Consider the following 25,216-nt stretch of genomic DNA (forward strand, 5'->3'; position numbering starts at 1 on the left):
CTTCCAGACGATGGGGGGGGGGGGGGGGGGGGGAGGACCAGCCGAGGAGAGGGGACATGGCAGGGGCACCAAGAATGTCTATAAGGGATAAAGGATGTTCACAAGAGATAAATTAGTCCAACTTTTTAGAGGTGATAATTATCAGAGTTTAAAATACACAAATTCCAATACTGCTTAAGATGAGAAAGATCTGTTTCTGAAGTACTAAAATACATGTGCAAAGATGATTTTCCCTGCAGCACTGTCTTTACCGGCCATACAGTGGAATTCTACTCATTAGGAAGAGTCCAATCCATATTCACACTAACAAGAAACAAGCCTCATGATACCTGGTTGTGTGAAGAATGCATGTTGAAGAACAATGCTAATCACATCATTATGTTATTTTTACAAATACCTGCGGGCCTATGTACATAGAACTGTAAACAGGGAAAAGAATGATGAAGTACGCATGTCAAGTCTGACATGCTAATCATGTTAATGATTACCTCCGGATGGTATGACACAGTGGGGCAGAAGAGGGGACAGGACAGGGGAACTACCACTTCTTTTATGTTCTTCACATTGTCAGAATGTGTTTCAAGACTGTATTACTTTTATAAAAGAGAAAAAATTTTTAATTTAAGTATACATTAGCAGTAAGTTTAAAAAGTTCCTACTCCTGATTTTCAACTTGAAAACTTTGCAATAAAAGAAAATTAAGGGAATTCCCTGGTGGCCCAGTGGTTAGGACTCCGCACTTCCACGTGCAGAGGGCACGGGTTTGATCCCTGGTTAGGGAACTAAGACCCCGCAAGGTGTGCGGTACGGCTGAAGAAAAAGGTGAAAAGGAAAAATAAGACTGATTTCAGACTAGGACTCTGAGGTATACTTAGTATCAACCTGAGTTAGAAAATATTTTATCTTTGAATAGAAATTATCTGGAATTAGAGAAGCATGGGGTCCCTGTGATGGATGGACAGCCACAAGCAACACCTAATAATCACCTCAATCCCTCTCTCCTTTTAGCTACCATGCTCCCTTATTAGCTTGCGAGGTCCTCAAAGACCTTTTGGTTCTATCTTGAGCACCCAGGACAGTGTCTTTCAAATAAGAAGTACTCAATATATGTTTACTGGTTGAATAAAACAGGCGTGGAGGCAGAGAAGAGACGGGGGCCCTCGATCTTGGACTTTCACATTATGTCCCCAATTGTTTTCTGCAGAACGTTATTTTTGACAGGAGCAGTTTAATATTAAATGCTTGTGGTAACGTGTAGGGGATGATTCTGCTAACTGCGGAGGCTTTTCTCCAAAACTTGCTACTACTTCTCAAACATCCAAGTGCTGAAATCAGGATCTCAAAGAGATCTCTGCACTCCCGTGTTCGCTGCAGCACTGTTTACAATAGCCAAGATGCGGAAACAATCTAACTGTCCACCAGTGATGAATGGATGAAGAAAATGTGGTACATACACCCTATGGAATATTATTTAGCCTCTAAAAGGAAAGAAATCTTGTAATATGCAACAGTACAGATGAACCTCAAGGACATTATGGTAACTAAGACAAGTCAGACAGAGCGGGATAATACTACATGATTCCACTTACACGAGGAATCTAAAATAGTCTAACTCATAGAAGCAGAAAGTAGAATGCTGGTTTCCAGGCACTGGGGGGGAGGGAAGAATGCGGAGTTGTTAATCAAAGGGTATAAAGTTTTAGTTGGGCAAGGTGAGTAAGTTCAAGAGACCGGTTCTACAACACTGTGCCTATAACTAACAATGCTGTATTGTGCGCTGAAAAATCTGTAAAGAGCGTAGATCACGTTAGGTGTTCTTACCACACATACACAAAACAATAAAAACAAAAACAGGAGCAACAGAACGTATTTTAACCATGAGTATCAAATGGGGAAAAAAGTGAGAAAGACAGAATTGTGTTACACTGACCAAGAAAGCCATTAAAAACTAAGAGTAGAAAAACTTCACCTTGTGGCCTGAGCCTCTACAGAGGAATCAGGTTGTAGTTGTCTCTAAATCCCTAGTACCTAGCACGCAGAGGCACTTAAATCACTTGTTCAATTAAGGGGATTTGATTTGTGAATTAAACTGAGATTAAAAACTCAATTTTTCATCATTTATTTTCTAGACCCGAGAATTAGGAAAAAAAGAATGACAAAAACCAAAGAATTTCTGAGACCCTGGATTACTAGGCTACAAAAAGCTGGGTGAAATCATTTCTTACCAAGATGTACACTTTGCCGTCCTGTCCTTGAAGAGTGAATCTAAAAGTGCTTCTAGCGGAGGAGAGTTCCACCAGGCACTGGGCAATAACGCTCTGTACAAACTGAGACCTGTTTGAACACAAAGCAGTTTTCACAATGTGCCTCTCGTAATAACTCTAACTGGCAGGATGAGCAAAAAATACCCCCAGGGCACCTATAAGGCAGAGGTGGGTGCATGCTGGACTCTTCTATATGCTGCCCATCCCCTCACAACCTGTGCTAATTTTAATCTACTGTAATGTATTTGTGCTTGCACCAGTCTTTCTATAACCCATTCTTTGATCCTTAATACATTTTCCACCCCAAACCTAACTATTCCCCCCACTAAATAAAAAAATACTGTTAGACAAGTCAATAATCCATTTGTGCTGCGGTACATTCAACAGCGAATAACTAAGTTAAAAAAGAAGGTAAGAAATTTCCTCCCAAACATTAGACAGTATTATCGCCAATGTTTTCCATTTGTATCCCCTCAGAGTGTCAGATCTGAGGTACAGAATCAAAATATTTAGAGGAGGATAAAGTTCAAGGTTATATTCAGAGAGCCATAATTTTTAGACATCAATAAATTAGCTGAAATAAAGACATACTACAGTTAACTTTCATTTGCAAGACTAAAAAGAGTCTAAGAAAAGAAACACTGATGGATTGAGTGGCTAAGTAACATTCTTTTTAAAAACACACAAGTCATTTGAAAACGAACCCATGTTTCAAGTAAGTTAAATTAAAACCAGAAATAATTACTCAAAAACCTATTGATGATTATATTATAAAACCTTGGGTATCTAGCACATAAAAAGAAACACAAAAAACTTTCAGAACTAGAAGATTTATAAGAGCACATCTGCCTATACCATTATGGAAGCAAACCATAAATAAATCCTCAAATCTTTCATATCTGTGGTTTGGTTCCACTACCTAAAAACCTTTCCAAAGACTTTTATTTTTCCTTTCTAAACAAAGAGCGGTATAAATAAAAATGAATTCCCAAATAATCACTTACAATAAATAATTATAATAAATAATTCCCAAATACCTATCTTTCCTTACAGGTGAAATTACAGAACACACTTAATTAGCTATTTGTACCTTGGTATGATGGGAAAATTTCTTTCAGATGGCTGAATAATTATCTCTGTCATATAAAACTTAGTGGTTTCTAGAAACAAAAAAAAAGAATATTAAAAGATCTCCCCAATACATTAATATTTCCATTGTGGACATGCTGGTTTCAAATTAAGACATTCCAAACCAAACATTTGTTATACTGGTACAATTACTATTTAGTAAAACTTTTCCAAAAATGACTTAGTGTCAGAAGACAAAGCAATGATGAGTACAAGGAGACAGTCTGAGACTTCAGATAACTCGCTGTTGTTTTAGAAGAGCACGTGGCCAGGTGAGCCTGGTGCAGCAAGACTCTGCTCACACGTATGCAAGGTTATAATAACTAGTCACATCACAGCCATAGCCCACTCACCTAAAAATCAGTCATTTGGTTTCCCCATTTCTACAGAGTAGCCACAAAACTGGGAGTCACTGAAAAAGGCTTTTTAATCACAGTATTCTAAAGCCCATGAACAGAAGCTGTGAACCTCACGTTAATATTTACCCAGAATCTCACTGAGTCGACTAATGTGCAATTGTTACCAAATCTGGTTATCTGAGTCCTTCATTTACAGAAAAATTTAAACAGTAAACTAAATATTAAATAGAACTGAATATAAACATAACCATTTTGGATTTTTAAAAAAATCCATGGAAAATGTTCACTCACTAGTAATGAAATGGAAATTAAAATATTTTTCAGCATCAATAAAATATTTCTGAATGATAAAGTGCAGCAGCAATGAAGATATGGAGAATTGGATACACTTACTCACATTCTGCTGTCAGGAGTGCAAATAATAAATTTCTGGAAAGCCATTTGGTGAAGGCCTTAAAAATGTTTATATATTTTGACACCATAATTAAATGCTTAAAGATTTATCTCAAAGAAATACTCACAGATATCTGTAACATTTATCTATTAAGGTGCTCATAATATTAATAGAAAAATACTGAAATTTCTAAAAATTGAGGATGGTTGGATTAAATAAACAGCTATACATTTAGGCAAGAGAATTATATACAGTCGTTAAAAATGGTGTGCTAACAATTTTTAATTGTTTTAATAAGATGGCAAGCTGTTCCTTGTAGATTTTCTATAAATGTTTACAACTGCTCAGTATAACACACAGAAAAAGGCAAAAAGACAAATTTAAAAGTTTAACAGATTCTTATATATCTAGAGTCATGATGATGAATTTATACATTTCCCCTTCAAGTCCAATTTTTCACTTTACTATTGTGAAGTCATGTTATTAGATGCAGAATTCAACCTTTTAACATTATAAAGTGATCCCTTTTGTCCCAGCTGTTGTTAAACCATAATTTAATTCCATAATTTTAATCCCACAAGGTATTATTGATTTACACAGTTAACATTCATTTAGTGTCACCCACATATTTACCACTTTCTTTACCAATCCTTCTTGAACTTAGACTTTCTATCTGGGATCGTTTTCTTTTACTTAATATACAGGTAAAATTTCTTTTCATATGAAACCAAACCGTTAGAATTGAATTATCCTAGCTTTTGTTTGACAGAGAATATATTTATCTTTGCCTTGATTCTTTCGTATCAGGACATTTTCTCCTGATATAAAATCCTAGGTTAGCAGTTTTTAACCTTTGTGCACACTATCATTCCACTGTCTTCAAACCTCCATTTCTGTTATTCCTTTGAAGGTGATGTCATTTTTCCTTGGTTACTTTTAAGATTTTCTTTTCTTTTTTTAATTTTTCTGCCATATCACTGATGTGTCTAGCTATAGACTTCTTTTTATTTCTCTTACTTGGGCCTCATCTAAGTAGAATTCACTGGACTTCAAACTACAAACCGTTGTTCTTCATCATTTTTGCAAAATTCTCAGCAATTATCTCTTCAAATATTGCCTATGCTCTATTCTATTTCTCTTTTCCTTCTAGAAGTCTGATTAAACATACATCAGATCTCCTGTGTTTTATGTCTCTTACCCTCTCTTCTATATTTTTCACCTTCTTGTGTCTCTGTGCTGGATTACAGAGTTTTCTTCTCATCTATCTTCTGTTCATTAACTCGTTCTCCAAGTTGTACCTAACCTGCTGTTAAACTACCCACTGGGTTTTAAATTTCAATCACATTTTTTAGAAAACTTTTAGAACTTGTCAGAAATTCTTTTCCAAATATGCTTACTGTTATGGTTTCCTTTTCCTTCTGATATCTTCAAACCTGTATTTTGTATTGTTAAAAATAGTAAGCATGGTTGTTTTACAGTTTACATCTGATAATTCCAATAACATAAGTCTGTTTCTATTGTTCGCTGTATTTTGTTAGTTCTTGTGGATGGATGTTGTTTGCTTGTGTGCTTCTTTGTTCGGTTGTATGGTAAACACTGTACTTGACAAATTACTTGTGGGCATAATATGAGTTTTACAATGAAGGTAATTCCCTCCAGAGATTGACTTGCATTCGATTTTCCCAGGCCCGTGGCCCTGTGTCTAGTCCAACGCAGACCGAGTTAAAGATCTGAAATCCCTAATGTCCCGAAGAAGTGACACCTTTCTGTAATTCCACAGGCTTGCTTCACTTCTGATTCACCTTTACTGGGTGAAGGTGAACGGTACGGCCATTCAGGGTCTCATATTTTTGTACAGTCACCTACTAGGTTCCTACTTTGTGTAGTCTTGGACTTCTGTCCTTACTTCTCAAAGCAATCGAAAGTTCTACTTTTAAAGAACTGGCCAATGGCAGGGAAGAGGTGCTTTTCAATTTTATGCCAACCTCTCTTGAGTTTGCTTTTGTGCTAATTAACCCACATATTTTCCATTTATCTTGCCCTTCATTCCTTCCTGTGGATTCCAATTACCATATCTTTCCTTAGCACTGTCAGCCTGAAGAACTTTCCTTAGCATTGTCTGCTAGTAATGCATCATTTCCATCTGTTTATAGAAAAACGTCTTTATTTTGCCTTCATTTTTGAAGGAGAGCTTTGCTGGATATAGATTAGATGAAAGGTGTTTTTGTTTGTTTTCCCCCCAGCATTTTTTAAAAATAAATTTATTTATTTTATTTATTTATTTTTGGCCGTGTGGGGTCTTCGTTGCTGCGCACGGGCTTTCTCTAGTTGCAGGAAGCGGGGGCTTCTCTTTGTTGCAGTGGGTGGGCCTCTCATTGTCGTGGCTTCTTTTGTTGTGGAGCACGGGCTCCAGGCACGCGGGCTTCAGTAGTTGTGGCACGCAGCTCAGTAGTTGTGGCTCACGGGCTCTAGAGCACAAGCTCAGTAGTTGTGGCACATGGGCTTTGTTGCTCCGCGGCATGTGGGATCTTCCCAGACCAGGGCTCGAACCCGTGTCCCCTGCATTGGCAGGCAGATTCTTAACCACTGCGCTACCAGGGAAGCCCCTCCCCCAGCATTTTGAATATCTCATTTTAGTGTATTTTGGCCGTCATTACTTCTATAAGAAGTTGGCCTTAATGCTTAATGAAATCCCTATATGTGATGTTTTGTTTTCTCTTGCTACTTTCAAGATTCTCTCTTCACCTCTGGCTTTTATCAGTTTGACCACAATGTGCCTGGGTGAAATGTTCTTTGTGTTTATCCTACTTGAGATTCACTGCAGTTCTTGGACCCAAAAGTTAAAATGTTTCACCAAATTTGACAAGATTTCAGCCATTTTTTTTTCTACAATTTTTCCCTGACCCTTTCCTTTTCTCCTCACTTTCTAAAGCTTCACTGACACATTTATTGAAACAGTTAATATCGTTCCATAAATCTCTGACATTCTCTTCATTTTGAGATTTTTTTTCTCTGTTCTTTGGATTGGTTAATTTCTATTCATCTATCTTCAAGTTCAACATTTTTTTTCTTCTGTCACCTCAAATATGAGGTTTTAGTAATCTAGTGAATTTTTCTTTCATTACTGTACTTTTCAGCTCTGTAATTACCAACTGGTTCTTTCTCTGAAGTTTCCAATTTGTTGAGATTTGCTATTAGTTCACTCAAGAGGTTTTTTGCTTTTTTTAATTCTTTGCCATATTTATAATTAGCTACTTCAACATCTTTGTCTCCTAATTTAATATTTGTGCTTACGCACCTATTTATTGAGTCCTGCTTTTTCCTTGAGTATGAGTCACTCCTTCCTCTTTCTCTGCATGGCTAATAATTTCTGTAATAAAGTAGGACATTGTATTACATATGTACCAATTCTGGATTTTGTTTTGTCCTTTTTAAAAAAAATTTATTTTTATTTATTTATTTTTGGCTGTGTTGGGTCTTCGTTGCTGCGTGCCGGCTTTCTCTAGCTGTGGCGAGCGGGGGCTACTGTTCATTGCGGTGCTCAGGCTTCTCATTGCAGTGGCTTCTCTTGTTGCAGAGCGCAGACTCTAGTGTGCGTGGGTTTCAGTAGCTGCGGCACGCGGGCTCAGTAGCCGTGGCTCGTGGGCTCTAGAGCGCAGGCTCAGTAGGTATGGTGCACGGGCTTAGTTGCTCCGTGGCACGTGGGATCGTCCTGGACCAGGGCTCGAAACCGTGTGCAAACCCGTATCCGCTTCATTGGCAGGCAGATTCTTTACAACTGGGCCACCAGGGAAGTCCCTTGCTTTGTCCTTTTAAGGGTAATTGGTTTATAGGTCAATTACCAAGCTTGGACTTAAACCGGGAAATATGTCTTCCCGCAGTGTGTAGTCACTAATGTCTCTGCTCAGTTCTATTTTGTTTAGCCTGACTCCGTAGAGAGTATTCACTATCTCCGCACAGTTTGGTTGTCCGCAGATTTGGGGAGAGGTTCTGCTCAAATGCCTCAAGCCATTAAGGCTTCCGCCTTCTGCTGCCCAAGCTGTGTGTGAATTGAGGAATGCAATCAAAGGCACAGCAAATTTTCTGGTCTCCCCAAGCTTGCAATTCTTATTGGACTCCCTGGCATCTACTGTATGCATGTATAGTTTTGCAATCAGCCAGAGCCGGGTTAAGACGTTATCAGCTCAGCCCCTCAACGGCCCTCTTGCTTCCAAACTATCCCTCTTAAATTTCTACTTTCTCCGTTGCCTACCCTGAACCAAGCCTACCATCTATAGATAATAGAGCTGTGTTTTTTTTCCTGCCCAAGTTTGGGGGGCGTGTGAAGTATGTCAATGATCCCAAGCAAAAAAAGGTCACAAATTTGCCATTCTAACCCAAGGCGGTAGCCATTTCTGATAGCTACACCTCTCAAATCATTGCTCCATTTTGGTTATTTTCTAGTAGCTGTTCTTCTGAACTTGTACAGTTCAGTACTTGTTTCCTGCAGAGTAGAACTATCCATTCTCTTTATGCCACCATTTTTGGAATTAGAGTCCTACTAATTTGCTTTTAGAAGAGTAGATGTGGATATAGCTCTCCTACATCACCCCATACACATATTCACATACAATGACCTCCTAATATACTTATATATTACATCATAAAGATTCTTGGTTAAATTGATACTCAGTGTTCCCATTATCGTGACCATAATGATACCAAGGAAGTGCTTCCTTTTTTGTTCAATCTTCTGCTTTCCTGCAGCGCATAGCTGCTTTCTTTTTCATGGGTTTAGTTTTTCCAAACACCTTTAGTTAATTCTTCCCATATGATGAAATGGCTTGTCTCAAGATTGTTTGTTACATGTAGTCAAACAATTCAACAAATTTACCAGTTTCAGGGCATAACTGAAAAAGTCTTTATTACAATTTCTCTCCCCTTGCTTCAAACCAGGCTGTAATGCCTGATGTACAACCGTCACACTGGGACTTCCTTATCTCATTCTCCTGTGTTGGACAATCTGTTCCCCAAATCCCACACTTTCTCTTCTGAGGTTAAATTCCTAGTTTTGGTGGTGCGTACCCTATGGTAGATTCCTAAGGAAAATGTAACTTTGAGGTCCATGTTCTGAGACCCTGTATTTCCAAACATGTATTTATAATCTTCATACTTGACTGACAGTTTGACTGTCTACTGAATTATTCTGGGTTGAAAATCTTTTTCCTTCTAAATTATGAGGGCATTCTTCATTGTCTTCTAGCTTTCAACACTGCTATGAAGAAGTTCAGTGCCATTCTAATTCCTAATCCTTTGTACATTACCTGCTTTTTTCTCTCTAGAAACTTCATCCTTGGCTTTTGGAAATCACTCAGTTACGTGGCTTTAAGTAGCTTCCCTGTCACCCCTCCATTAATTATATGAGACACTTAGTGGGCTCTTTCAGTTGAGAAACTTAAGCCCTAGCTCTGGGAAATACCTTTTTAATGTGTTTTTGGTATTTTTGTTCTTTGATAATTTCCCCCACCCTGTTGTCTCTATTCTCTTTCTAGACTTTCTCCTAGCTAGATGTTGGATGCCCTAAAAGGCTCAATTCATTCACTCATTCAACAAATATTTACTTGGTACCCACTATGTGCCAGATATTGATCTAAGTGCTGTGGTTATCATGATAAATGAGAGAGACAATATTCCTATCCTCAGGAAACTTACATGATCTTTTTTTTGAAATTTCCTTTCCAATTTTCAACCTCTGTCTTTTGGTCCTGATTTCTGAAATAGCTCCTTAATTTTATTTTCCAGTCCTTTGGTTAGTTTTTTCAAGCTGTTACATCTTTAATTCGACATTCTCCGAATTATAGAGATAATATTATTTCATTTCTCCAAGGACATTTATTATGGTTTTTTAAAAGACTTTCTTCTGTTTTATACATAATTTGTCTCTTCTCAATGAGTCTACTCTGTTTACTTGATTATTTATTTGCTTTGGACTCTTTTTAGTATTTACTGATTCTCAGCAATCTATTCAGATTTAAGTGTAAGGTAGTAAAATGCTGAGAGGGAGCTCTTGTGTGTAGATATAAGGCTTGTTGAGAGTAGGATGGCTGAATATAAGCTCATTTTTTTGTTGTTACATGACCCCTGAGAATCAGTGTCTGCAGATCTTTTCTCTGGTTAGTACACTTCCATTCCCTTATTCCAAGAAAGGCTGCTCCAATCTCCTACCTTGAGAGCATAAGCAAGTTGCAAGTGGAGAAAGAGTCTTAGGAATCTTATGGCTCCATATACAAACTTTGCATTAATCATCCTGCTTTCAGTCCCTTGTCCCTCTCACCTGCTACCTCTAAACTCTGGACAGTTCTGGGGATCTACAGTGAGAACTGGCTCACTCCTTATCTAAATGGTCTTCTGCAGACACCAAGGTTGCAGCTTCCTCCACACTGCCAAGTGTGTTCCTACCTGTCTCAGCTCTACAGCTTCCAAAAGAAGCTTGCTTACACCTCTAGTTCACATCACTGTTGCCTCCTCCCCATTTCTCTTTGTCTCTGTGGATGTCCTTCTTTTTTTATTCCTTAACTGACATTTTAACTGGGCTTCAGGGAGGAGAGAAAAGCATGAAAAAAATCAATTCACCTTATTTAAACTGGAAGCCTTAAGATTTTCTAAGTCATTGCTTAAGGGACTTGTTTTCATTCTCCAAAAATGACACTGAGGGTGGCATCCTTTACTACTACTCATTCTTCCTTTTCTGTTCTCTCAGGGCAAGTTATGTGACTCTGATGATCTTAAAAAACAAACAGGGCTTCCCTGGTGGCGCAGTGGTTGCGCGTCCGCCTGCCGATGCAGGGGAACCGGGTTCGTGCCCCGGTCTGGGAGGATCCCACGTGCCGCGGAGCGGCTGGGCCCGTGGGCCATGGCCGCTGAGCCTGAGCGGAGGGAGGCCCGCATACCACAAAAAAAAAAAAAAAAAAAAAAAAATGCCACCATCTGCCTTCCCTTGAGTACAATAGTTTCAATTAACTCACATCTTCTACTTAATTCTATTAAAAACAATTATTCTTCACCCACAAAGCTAACACAGCATGCTGTAGCTCTCTAGACATTTTTAAACCATATCTTTAAAGAGTGATGCATTTTAATTTTCAGGATTTCATTATTATATTGGAAAGTCGTGTAACATAGGCTTTATGTAAAATATAATTAACACTATTGGAAAACAGAACAAGGAAGAGAGTATAAAATGCAGAATATTTCAACAGGTTCTCTGCATCCCCAACCTCCAAGCCTCAAAACACAGCCCTGAAGCACACAACAGCCAGGAAAAGCATCTCCTCCATCATCTCTGGCAACCAATTCTTCTGACTGAGGAGCTTTATTAAGAAAAATCTCCAATCTTCTTTAAGATAGACCCAAGTACAAGCTTTATACTATTGCTTTATATCTACAGAGAAGATATGAAATATTGAAAATGACCCAACTTCTTAATGCTTAAAACTCAGTACTATGTACTTACAAAGGTCAAAATACACAAACTTCTTGGCATATTGGATGATATATTAGTTGATTTCTATTTTTAAAAGCATCAATTCTACAACATGTATTAGTCGTCTATCTTTCATATATATTTCCTATAAAATCTCCTTCTACTGTTTTGTTTTTTTTTTAACAACAAGTATTTTGGCTTTTTTATTATGAAATTCTTACCTGATGACACAGTCTCTCCCAACATTACCTTGCAACGCTTACAAATTACTTTGGTATTTGCCTTTGGTTTCTGTAGAACAGAAAAATGTCATTTAAATGTCATTCAGCTTTTCTTAAAAGGAATATATAATTTTAACATGGTCTCTAGAGTATACACTGAACTTTACATTTTATTTTGCCATCTACTAAATACTGGGAATACATTTAGCTTGTATGCATAATTCACATGCACAGAGATCACTTTTTTCAAGTCTAAAGACAAAATGAACAGAACGATTTTTGCAAACTAGTCAGCTCCTGATAATCTACACGTTGCCAAGTAATTTGAACAAGAAGCATCTTACATTTCTAAAAAGCACCTCCAAACATCATTTAGAATAGGCACATGGTGGGCAACAAAGGTAGAGAGGGTAGGTGACTTGCCCCAACTCATGTGTCTAGAAAACAGAAGAATTAGAACTTGAACCTTTATTATTTTGACTCCTAGTCCAGTGCAACTTATGTAAAAGTAATCTATAATTCATAATCACCATTGGAAGTTAAAAATACCTAACCCATTCATATAATTCTATTTTTCCATTTAAGATATGCATTGTACCTGGAAAGATAGCATTCTGGAACAAATTCCTGAAACATTGTTAAACTTTGAAAATCCAACTTTATCATTGGGGATACAGATTAAAACAGCTAGCCGTCACCTAATTATTAAGAAAACAAAAGACTAATCTTTTAGACATACAGAACAGAGGTTGGCAGGGGTGGGCAAAAATGAGGGAAGGTGGTCGAAAGGTGCAAACTAATTATAAAATAAGTCATGGGGATGTAATGTACAGTATGGCAACTATAGTTAACAATACTGTATTGCATACTTGAAAGCTGCCTTAGTAAATCTTACAAGTTCTCATCACAAGAAAAAAAAGTTCTGTAACTATGTATGGTGATGGATGTTAACTACACTTATTGTCGTGATCATTCTGAAGTACATACAAATACTGAATCGCTATGTTGTATACCTGAAAGTAGTAAAATGTCAATTACACCTTAATAAAAAAAATCTTACTGACTTATAGTTTGTTATAAGAGATGATATTATAATTAATATCATGGTGGTTAAGAGCCTGGAGTCTGGGGCCAGACTTCCTAAGTTCAAATCCCAGCTCTGTTACTTACTAGACATGTGAACATGGGCAAGTTAATTAACCTGTTTTGGTTCCTTCATCTGTAAGATGAAATCGACAGTAGTGTTAACTCATAGAGCTGTTTATCAGGATCTAAAACGGAGTGCTGTAAAACACTGTCCCTGGCACATGGGTAACTGCTAGGCAGATGTTACGCAAATAAAATACACTTTTGGCACACGTCATTCAAGAAGTGGGCAGAAAACCCATACCTTCCCACAAAGGTATAGATCTTTTTGTCTGGATGTGCTGCTAGTAAGTAATAGAGCGGATATTTAAATCCAGGTCCCTTTGATGCTAGAGCTTATGCTTCCTAAGCACTATGCCAAGTGTTTTCCAAACTAATTCACAGACTCAATTCAGTGGGTGACACCCTGAATTTTTAAAGAAATATGAAATAGAATGGAACAGAAAATATCACCGTGCTTCAAACATAGTGTAAGTAGTTCTTTAAGAAACATCTATTTGAGGTGCATCTGTGTCTCTGTGTGTGCATTATTAGATCTTAATGTAAAAAGATTATTATACAGTTCTTACTTTAGTTAGAGGTCAAAAAAAAAAAGTCAAAAGCCACAGACATAGAAACCAAGGCAGATGCCAATTTGTTTAGGTCCAGGCAAGGTTATAGTAAGACGACAGCTTAGAAACCAAGCATGCTCAACTGTAAAGTTTCACATTTTGGCAGTTTCATGCTTTCTTACAATAAAATCTATCTGTATGGCTCCAAATTGGTATTAAAGACACTTTTTAAAGGATCCTATTTCGTACAAGTTAAATCAGACCATCCTCATTAAATCTTACCAAATACTAAGGGCTTTACTAAAAACTAATACAGGTTATTGGAGTAGTAATGCTTAAGAAGAAGGGATTTTTCTATTCAAAGCAAAAAATTTTTTGTCAGGTGCTGTTATGTATTTCATTTATCATTGCTCTTATAGCACATTTTACTTTGTCTTTCAAAGAAGCAGAAAAAGTGGGTTTTGTTGGTTGGCTTTTAAAATAAAATGCTACCTTTTCAACACATGGGTAATCAGGATTTTAAAATCTGATCAATAAAAAAACAAATTACCTCAAACAACCAAATGTGTGAATTTTGATTCAAACAAATTTTACTGACATCAGAAGATACTTCTAATAAAATTTGTAAAATCTGTATATGGCCTGGTATTATACCATCGAGTGTTCATTTTGTCTGGTGTGAAAATGACACTGTGTTCATGTGAAAAAGAACAATCCATATGGGGTGAAATGACATGTCTGGGATTTGCTTTAAAGCACTTCAGCGAAAAACTAAAAATAAAATGGGCAGGTGAAGCATACTTTATGAATCAAGATGACTGGTATACGGAAGTTCATAATTCTATGTTTTATGTTTGGGAAGGTTTACAAAGTTCAACACGTTATTCTAAGAAAAAAAAAAAAGAGAGACCCTCATGGATTTAACAAGACAAACAAATAACCAAAAAAAAGGTAAAACTGTTAGTCATACTCGCCAGGTAAAATACCAATGTTCAATTTCATTTGTTCTTTAAAATATAGGTTGAAGTCATCAGTGTGGCTTATGTACTTTTGTCTAGAATAATAATATGAATCTTATAAAAGATTGAGGTGCCACCTCTATCAACCTGTTGTAAGACGCAAAATTTTTATTATGGTGAAATGAAATATATTGTGAAATAACAAATATTCAGTAGATGTCTTTTGAAAAGCAAAGATATATACTGTCACGTTCACAGAGGCACAAATAACACACTGTACACATATGGGGTTATTCAAGGAAAGGAATAAGTGTTGGACTTTGTTTATGCTATTTTTTTGTCATTTATGAATATTTTAGTTCAAGAGATACGCTTTGGAGTAATTCATTGTCAAATACTCCTTAAGCAGAATTAAATATACATTTCTCATGGTGAGGTGAGTTATCTCTTAAAATCCTTTTCCACAATTAAAACAGATTTTTATAATCTCTCACAAGCAGAGGCAGAAATTACTCCTACCAAACAGAATACACACAGAATGCACCATTAATGTCTGATAAGCTAAACAGTCTTGACCTTTTATTTTGTTTTCTGTTTTTGTTTTTGTTTTTTTTGTGGTAGGTACACGGGGCTCTCACCGCTGTGGCCTCTCCCGTTGCGGAGCACAGGCTCCGGACGCGCAGGCTCAGTGGCCACGGCTCACGGGCCCAGCCGCTCCGTGGAATGTGGGATCCTCCCGGACCGGGGCGCGAACCCGTGTCCCCTGCATCGGCAGGCGGACTCTCAACCACTGCGCCACCAGGGAAGCCCTTGACCTTCTAAATTAACATATTACAATGCTTCTAATTCTGTTAAAGAGAAACTCTGCTTTACAGTGCATTTTTCTTGACCTATGCCTAAAGGAAATAATAAAGCAAGTTGCGCAAAGCAGCAGCCTAGCAGTGTAGGAACTCTACAGAGCAAACATGAAAGACAGACATTGTTGTGGACTGATTAAATCGATATATCTGCGAGATGGCACCGCTGCTAGGAGAGGTGAATCAGCCTCCTGTCCTCGTTTTTATTTTCCTTTGTGTTGCTTGCATTTCTAAGGACCCTTGATATTGTCTCGCCAAAAAAAAATGTTTCCCAAGAGATACCATTAGGATGCTGTGTCACCATGTGACATATCAAAACCCTGCTAGATGGCTAGACTGGGCGATATGAGAAACAGGTTTTCAATAGCACAGAGAAGCCTTGTTCCCACAAGACCCTTGAGAGTACTGTTTAAGGAGTCCCTCCAAATTTATGTTACTATTTTGGTCACAGGCATATTCTTTCAACTGCAGCGATATGTAATTAAAGTGAAACTTTCATCTAGGCTACCTTGAAAACAATCTTGTTAACAGCAGCTTGTCATGATGGTAATTTCCCAGTCTCCGCGATACTTAAAAAACTGGAACGTCTCAATATGAAGGGTCTTCCTTTAACACGTGGGATGGCTGTCCACAATTAAGAGGAATTCTTATAAATGGCATCATATAACTGATAAAGACATAAATGTGAGGAATCTACTTCCATACAGAATGCAGAGTTCATCTGAACGAAGGAAACTCATGGTTTTTCTTATTTAATCTTTCCCACTCCTCTTCTCATATCTTCCAAACATTTTAAAAATTTATAGCTTAATCATAAAAATGAAAGTCAAAATACATAAAACATAAAGTACTAGTACAGAAATTTAGATTAAAATATAATTTTACTTTAACCATATTAAATATAATTATACCATAGATTTATATTATGTGCTTACCATTTATCTTTTAAAAATATAGAAGGCTATAGCACTAGAATTTGGGGGGGTATTCTTATACACATTTATATATACACATTAGAATATATACATACATTTTATCTAATATATATTATCTAATACACACACACACACACACACACACACACACTGAAAAGCAGTGGAGATCAAAGGAAATATGAATGGTTATGATTTTACTAAAGGTAAAGACACATACAGAGAAAGAGTTGGGGGAGAGGAGGAGAACGAGAGACAGTAAAGTACTATAATTTTAAATAAACCTAATGGTAAAGGGATTTGTGTTTATGGTGAAAGATGAGATACTTACATAATTTAAACAGATAACAGCTTAACCTCGATATTTGACAAACTTACTTAATCTCCCACAAATTAGAAAATAGTTCTATAAACTAGCTGACAACCTGAGAGCTGCAGACTGCTGCGTGTTTCCTAGAGTGGCTCAGTTCTCATTACAAAAATTAAATGAGTCCTAAATGAAATTTAACACACAATGCTTTTGTTCCTACCAATAATCAGATGTTAAAATGAAGGTTCTCTGGCAAAGATTTTCTTAACTTTTAAAATCACATCAGTATTGACTTGCCATCCAGGGAATGATTTCTCACAAGGGCCAAGTCAATGGCACTGATTTTCTCTTAAAATAAGGTAAACCACCTATTCTCTGCAGTGAGAGGAAATGGCCTCCTCCCTCCAGCAACTCTGAGAGCAGGAGCTGCCTGACCTCGCTCGTTAAGCATCAACTTGGAGCCTGAAGTCCAAGCTTTATTTCCACGCTTGGGCTCCTCCACTTCCTCTTTTGCCTTGATGGCATCTGACTGTATGACACCAGCAGAAGTCCAGACTATGGGCAGACACAGGAAAATACCTGGACCTATCAGGACAGTACATATCCTGAAGGCAAAGAACACATTTTATTTATCTATCTATCTATCTATCATCTATCCATCTATCTATTTATTTATTTATATTTATTTATTTTTGGCTGCATTGGGTCTTCATTGCTGCATGCGGGCTTTTCTCTAGTTGCAGCCAGCGGGGGCTACTCTTCGTTGTGGTGCGCGGGCTTCTCATTGTGGTGGCTTCTCTTGTTGTGGAGCATAGGCTCTACCGCGCGGGGTTCAGTAGTTGTGGCTCGAGGGCTCAGTAGTTGTGGCTCACGGGCTTAGTTCCTCCACAGCATGTGGGATCTTCCCAGACCAGGGCTCGAACCCGTGTCCCCTGCATTGGCAGGCGGATTCTTAACCACTGTGCCACCAGGGAAGTCCCACATTTAATTTAAATCAGACTGTGAGGATAAAATGTACATGGATTATGGAATATTGTCCTAAAAGCAAGGAAGGAGGGCATTTTGGTTTGTAAAACGGTAACATTCCCAAGTCTACGTGGGAAGAAGTCCTCTTCCCCTTCTTCCTCCTGCGCCCGTGGCTGTTTTGGTTTAAGGCCACATGCTTTTTCCGTAAAAAAAGAGCAGAGCTGGATGACTAAGGCAACTGAAAATCATGGATTTTGGTCTTTAGAACTGTCTGTCACATGCCCTGAATGAAGAAAAGACTGGAGAAAGCCGTTTTCTAAACCGACCTCTAAATGAGCATTTATTTTGAAAGATATATTACCATTTTTAAATGGTTCTCAGAAGAAAGACAGCGTGTCTCCACTGGGGCTACTTCAGGTCTCGGCTGCTGTAAATCATGTCTTAAATTCACCAAGAAGAAACAGTCTCCAGTGAAACAGTCATTCTCTTGTGGATGAAGAGGCTTATTAGCAAAGGGGTTAGGGTGACAACACCACTCGTCAACCAGAGCACCCCAGTTTTCGTGTGGCAGGGACAGCACCCTCAGGAGCTTCCTGGTGGAAAGAGGAAAACAATGTTTTACAGGACAAAATGGAACTGTGACATTCTCTTAATTAAATCAGCATAAAGGATGAGAGAAACTCATTAGCCACATTACTTGCAGTGTTATTTTTTCCCCTGATGGCACCAGTAATATATCCTCACTATAGACAATTTTGAAAACACAGGGAGGTATAAAGCAAATAAAAACCATCCTTGGATGGACCTAGAGATCGTCATACTGAGTGAAGGAAGTCAGACTCACTTCGCTTATTCCTAAGACAAATATCATATGATATCGCTTATATGCAGAATCTAAAGAAAAGGGCACAAATGAACTTAATTACAAAACAGAAGCAGATGTAGAAAACAAACTTATGGTTATCATAAGAGGGGGGGAGGGATAAATTGGGAGAATGGGATTGACATACACACACTACTATATATAAAACAGATAACTGGGCTTCCCTGGTGGCGCAGTGGTTGGGAGTCTGCCTGCCGATGCGGGGGACACGGGTTCGTGCCCCGGTCCGGGAAGATCCCACATGCCGCAGAGCGGCTGGGCCCGTGAGCCATGGCCGCTGAGCCTGCGCGTCCGGAGCCTGTGCTCCGCGACGGGAGAGGCCACAACAGTGAGAGGCCCGCGTACCACCAAAAAAACAAAAACAAAAACAAAAAAAACACAGATAACTAATAAGGACCTACTGTATAGCACAGGGAACTCCACTCAATACTCTGTAATGGCCTATATGGGAAAAGATTCTAAAAAAAAGAGTGGATATATGTGTATGTATAACTGATTCGCTTCGCTGTACGCATGAAACTAACACAACATTGTAAATCAACTATACTCCAATAAAATTTTCTTTTAAAAATCCTTTCTTTACCACCCAAGGACAGGTAGCTATTTTTTTACATGACTGTATTTCTTTGCCAGCCTTTCAAGAGAGACAGCTGTACACAGGCACACAGTCTGGGATCAGAGGAAATACACAAACTGTATCTTGCTTTCATTGTTTTATTTAGCTATATCATGATACTTAATGACTCCATTCTATTCCATAGGTATGCCAGAACTTTTTAGATCATTCCCTCACTGTTAGATATTTGGATTTTGAGTATCATTATCAACAACCCTGTGATGAACAGTCCTAGAAAATCTGTATACAGATCTGATGATTTCCTTGGGAAAGAAATCTTGCGTGACATTACAAGCACAAATGCGCATTTTTAAAATTAATTTATTTATTTTTGGCTGCATTGGTTCTTCATTGGTTCTTTGTTGCTGCGCGCGGGCTTTCTCTAGTTGCGGCGAGCGGGGGCTACTCTTCGTTGTGGTGCACGGGCTTCTCACCGCGGTGGCTTCTCTTGTTGCAGAGGACGGGCTCTAGGTGTGCGGGCTTCAGTAGCTGTGGCACGCGGGCTCATCAGTTGTGGCACGCGGGCGCTACAGCGCAGGCTCAGTAGTTGTGGTGCACGGGCTTAGTTGCTCCACGGCATGTGGGATCCTCCCGGACAAGGGCTTGAACCCGTGTCCCCTGCATTAGCAGGCAGATTCTTAACCACTGCGCCACGAGGGAAGTCCCAACGTGCATATTTTTAAAACTCAATTCCTATATTGACAAACTGCTTTCCCGAAAGGCTATACCAATCCATAATTCTTCCACTTACTTTTTTCAGAATTGAATACTATCATTTTTCCATGTAATTGGTGAAAATGTTCTCAATACTGCTGTAACTGGCAATTCTTTAATTACTGGTGAGATTGAACTGGCTTTCATATTTATTCGCCACTGTGTTTCTTCTGTGAATTATGATCAAAAGCTATTTTCCAGTGAGATGTCAGTATGTTCTTATTAAACTGTACAAGTATTTTCTATATTAAGAATATCAGTCCTTTCTCTAAAATCTGTGACAAATATTTTTCCAGTGTTATTGCCTCTAATTTGGTTAACATATCTTAAATTTCAAATCATCCAACCCTTTTCTTCTGTGATTTCTCTCATTACTATTTTCTATAAACTTTTTATTTTGGCGTAATTTTACATTTACAGAAAAGTTACAAAGATAGTACAAATAGTTCTCATATATACTTCACCCAGCTTTCCCTAATGTTAACATCTTACATAACCAGGGAGGATTTGTCAAAACTACTGACTTTATCTGGAGTCCCCTAGTTTTTCCACTAAAGTCCTCTTTTTCTGCTCCAGGATCCAATTCACAACACACTGCATTTCGTCATCACGTTTCCCTCATGTCCTCTGCTCTGTGGCAGTCCTTCCTTGTTTTTCAGGACCTTGAGATTTTTGCAGAGCACTGGTCAGGTATTTTACAGAATATCCCTCACTTGAGTTTGTCTGGTATTTTCTCAAGATTAGACTGAGACTATGGGTTTGGGAGAGGTCTTCCAGTGAGGTGACGTCTCATCACACGAAACCCAGAGAAGACACTGTATCAATACGACTTATCCCTGGGATGTCAACCTTGATCACTCGGTTAAGGTGGCATCTGCAAGGTTCCTCCACTAGCAGAGCTCCTATTTCTGCCTTTCCACACTCTATTGTTTGGAAGTGAGTCATTAAATCCAGGCCACACTCAAGGGATGAGAAATTAAGCTCCACTCTGTCATTATTATTTATGCTTAGAACATCCTTACAATTAAGTAGCCCCTTATATTTGCTCCCAGTTTTTGTTTTAATGGTTTCATTTTTTTCCTGTAGAAATATAGACACCTGAGACTTTTCCATGGTTTACCTCTATTTTAATCTAAATTGGGAAGATTTAATCTAAACTTACCTCTATTTTAATCTAAATTGGTCTAAGGGGAGAAGTAGGCAGGATGATGAGGACATTTCAAAATAATTTATCCCGAAAAAAAAACCAAAACCAGAATACAAACATACTTCTGGTCTTCCTAATGCCTTTGAATCTTGTGAAAGCTTAAAGCACCCTGAACACTTGCTCACTTCTGCTCCAATCGACTGGACCATTTGCCTGCTAAGGATCAACTGTATTTGATCACAGACCTGTTTATGCCACTTAGGCATGTTTTTTTAGTTACATAATTTAACTGAACATGTTATTTTGTTACATATTATTTTAGTTACATAATTTAATCAAACATGTAAACCAAGGAAATATGAGTTGCTATTCCTCTGAAAACTAAACATTTCAGAGGAAAGTCAGTTATTAAAAAACAAAATCACTGGTGGAATGTGGGAGATACAACTATAAAAAAACTGAGGCGAGGGAAAAAGAGTAAAAATCTAGAAGAATTCTGCAATCAGACTGCTTCAGTGTCTAACTTCTCATTCCACTTTAAAGAAACCTACACTGGAAACTCTGGATAATGAATTTAGGATGGCATAAGTGAAAAAAGCTAAAAGAGTCCACAGCAGGAGACTCATATTCAATAAAAAGATATTAGTTCCATACTAAAATACTAGTAAGCTAATGTACATTTGCATGTTTTAAATGAAAATATTTAAGATGCAAATGTATCATTTTTAAATGGTTCCCTCACATGAACCCTTTTTCTTTGATTTCCCCAATCAACTCTGAGTCTCATAAAAGGGCAATTATAACATGAAAGAGGGTAGACATTTAATTTTAACGCCCGAGGACAGAAGTAGGAACAATTACGAAATGCTGCACCACTAGCATCATTCAAATTGCTGAGTCTATTAAGAGATTAAGAATCGATTCTTTCAACATATACTTTCTAAAAGTCTACTACTAGGAGTCAGGCATTCTGCTGACACAAAACATTAGTACATACAGTCCCTTTGTCAAGGTATTCACATTCTAGTGGGAAATATACATCTATGAACAAATAACAAAACCAGAATATAACAAATGCTCATAACAGAGCAGCAGTTCTAAATTCTTGGGAGTTGAGGGGGGGGGAAAGGGAGGGGATGGCTCAGACCCCTTTGAAAATCCGATGGAAGCGTTAGCCGCTTTCTTCAAACATACATTCCCACCTGCACACAAAATCTGCATATCACTTTAGGGGATTCATGGACTCGCAAAAGCAATCCATGAATTCAGGGCAATATGTACAAAGTGCTAGGGAAGTAGAGTGCCGCTGGACTTCAGAGAAGAGGTAACATCTGAGCTGACCTTTGAGGGATGAATAGGAGTTCTCCGGGCACTGAAGGGAACTAGGGGCATCACAGGTGTAGGAAAGAACACGAAGACAGGCACCATATATGTTTAACTTGCCACTGGAGTCCCAGTGTCTGACTCATAGCGTAAGCTCTTAAATAAAGGAATGAACTAACACGCATTGATAACTATAACATGTGAGGCCCCTGGTTGGGTCTGCAGCATACTCGGATGAAAGGATTAACAAGTATTTTCCTTTGCTTGAGAATCTGACCTTTGGTTTGGCCACCTAGACCTGTTACCCTGGAAGCCAGGTAGATGGTAGGCATTGATTATATTGCTAGGCAACACTGACTATGGTAAAAATGATCCTTGATTGGTATATTGCATCTGGACTAGGAGGAAGTTTGAATGAGCTGTAAATATTAGACGAGGATGCCATGCTTTAAACTTCCCTGAATGTAGGTCTTCGTGGGGAACCCTAGAAACTATGCCAAAGAATTATCCCGAGAGCTACTGGCTGTTTAGGGCATGAGGCGTCTTCTCAGGGTAGCTCCTTCACCTGCCAGATATGAATCTTGCACTTTGTACCTGGAACCGTGTCACACGGGGAGACGAGAGTCCCCAGAGGGGTAGATGACCTGCCATTTGCTTGAACTGCTGCAGGTCCCCTGCTGAGGGGAACGCCCGCCACCGTCCAGAAGGCGAGAAACGTGTCCTGTGGTAGTGTTGTGAGTCCACACATTTAGTTGAACTTAAGAGAACCTCAGGGGGGCACCACCCACACCTTATTCCAGGTAATGCTTACTGCAACTCTGGGAGGTGAGAACTTCCGTTCCCCTGTTACAGAGAAGGAAAGGGAGGCTCAGAAATGTGAAACAATCTCTACAAGGTCACAGAGTCAGAGCTGATAAAGGCAGGCAGGATCATAACCCAGGTCTTCCAGACTCCAAACTAACTTTACTCTCCCTTGGAATATATTCCCTCTCCTGGTAACACAGAACATCAGTAAAGGGGACAGGGAAGGTGGGATGGTACAGACTACATGGGGTGTGACACAGCAACCTAAGGGGCGGGAACTTGGTTCTACAGATAGCGGGGGGAGCATCACAGAATTTAAGGTGCGGGAGTGATTAGGTCGGATTTGAATTTTCACAAAGATGAGGAGGAGGACAAACAAAGGTGCCTGTTTAGAGTAAGAGCTGGGCCTAAACAGGCTCCTAGATCTTCTCCATCACTAAGATTCTCTGTCCCGTGACATTTGGCACGCAGTGCCAATAAACAGATGCTCAATACAGCGTCAAAGGCAGCAACGTCAAAACCTCATACACGATCACAAATGAAACCGCACTGAGACCTCGAGAGATCTGGGAGCACTGAAGCACGTTTGGACACAACGTGATATTTCAGACTTAACTTGACCCTGTATCACGGTGAATAAACGCTATACTATATCCCATAGCTATCTATGTAAGACGTCGAGCAAGAAAGAGCCTAATTCACAAGTCATCGCAAAGATAAAAGTGTTTTTACAGCCGAAAGGAATTTTCTGATGTTTGGAAAAAACATAAAACCTTTAAGAACAAAAGATGTATTTTAATCACAGCTCTCCTGAAAGTGTATCCCTCGAAAACCCTGAAACTTTGATATGATCTACTTCCCAAGAGAACTTTCCAAAGAAAACAGATACCACATTTTTTTCAAGGTAGTTTTTATGTAAAAACCTGCTGAAGCTCAGAAAAAGAGTGAAATGATTTCTTGAACATTCTCTCAGCTTAAGATTCTATGATGAACAGCAACACATGCTTTTAATTAATTAAAATGTTTTAGTTATTTTTAACGTATCTTAAGCATAAGCTTTGGGGGGAAAAAAACTTAAAATGCACAATTTTTTTTTTTTTTTTTTTTTTTTTTGCGGTACGCGGGCCTCTCACTGCTGTGGCCTCTCCCGTTGCGTGTGTGTGTGTGTGTGTGTGTGTGTGTGTGTGTTACTCGGGCCTCTCACTGTTGCGGCCCCTCCCGTTGCGGAGCACAGGCTCCGGACGCGCAGGCTCAGCGGCCACGGCTCACGGGCCCAGCCGCTCCGCGGCACGTGGGATCTTCCCGGACCGGGGCACGAACCCGCGTACCCTGCATCGGCAGGCAGATTCTCAACCACTGTGCCACCAGGGAAGCCCGGCAATAAGAATTTTAAGAAAAATATCAAATATCTAAAGCTCAAAATATAGCCACTAGAATATAGATAAGCTGGCATTATTATTTCTTCCAAAAGTTTGTACAATGTTACCACTAATTCAGTGTGTGCCTGTCCTCTCTTTTCCCTCTTTGTTCTCTTTCACAGGAAAGTGACTCTTCATAGGAGTAGTTGTTTTCAGACTACAATAATAGCTGGTGTGTCAAATGGACCAATCGACTAGTTGGATATTCTGACATCTCTTATGTTTCCGTTAAGTCCATTCTGCTTGTTACCTGCTAGAGTTTCAACGCCCTCATAGCTGCTGGGCTCACACCCAGCTCTGCTGGTGCAGGTGGAACCGGAGGGCCTTTCCAGAGACCTTGGGAGACCTCTGAAATGACTGAAAATCAGGCTGATGTTTCAAAGTCTGTTTGGCCAACCGATATAATTCAAGTCTGACATGAATTTATTTCTAAAAGACATAACAAATTCCAAACACAACGACCGTTTAGCTGTTTCTGAGACTGATCACGATGAACTAAATTTTAATATTATTGTTGCTGGGTATTAGGGACGGTTAACAAGAGAATGATCAAAAATTGTATATGTTTGGGGGCTTCCCTGGTGGCGCAGTGGTTGAGAGTCCGCCTGCCGATGCAGGGGACGTGGGTTCGTGCCCCGGTCCGGGAGGATCCCACGTGCCGCAGAGCGGCTGGGCCCGTGAGCCATGGCCGCTGAGCCTGCGCGTCCGGAGCCTGTGCTCCGCAACGGGAGGGGCCACAGCGGTGAGAGGCCCGCGTACCGC

The 25,216-nt window shown here is 39.1% G+C and overlaps 1 protein-coding gene across 16 annotated transcripts in view; it reads right to left on the reverse strand.

The window, feature by feature from the left end:
* UBE3D (ubiquitin protein ligase E3D) overlaps window positions 1–25,216 on the reverse strand; it is a 579,677-nt gene that overhangs the window by 537,958 nt on the left and 16,503 nt on the right. For all 16 annotated transcript variants that reach the window (XR_008618457.1, XM_028494990.2, XM_028494988.2 and 13 more), the window contains exons 4-7: window positions 17,911–18,142; window positions 11,829–11,898; window positions 3,355–3,424; window positions 2,226–2,334 (exon numbers count right to left, since the gene is read on the reverse strand). Coding sequence is in view for 15 of the 16 variants with exons in the window: in XM_028494990.2 (XP_028350791.1) it covers window positions 2,226–2,334; window positions 3,355–3,424; window positions 11,829–11,898; window positions 17,911–18,142 (481 nt within the window). In the remaining variant the exon portion in view is untranslated. The remainder of the gene's footprint in view (window positions 1–2,225; window positions 2,335–3,354; window positions 3,425–11,828; window positions 11,899–17,910; window positions 18,143–25,216) is intronic.

This window comes from Physeter macrocephalus, chromosome 11 (genome assembly GCF_002837175.3).
Source record: "Physeter macrocephalus isolate SW-GA chromosome 11, ASM283717v5, whole genome shotgun sequence".
NCBI lineage: Eukaryota > Metazoa > Chordata > Mammalia > Artiodactyla > Physeteridae > Physeter > Physeter macrocephalus.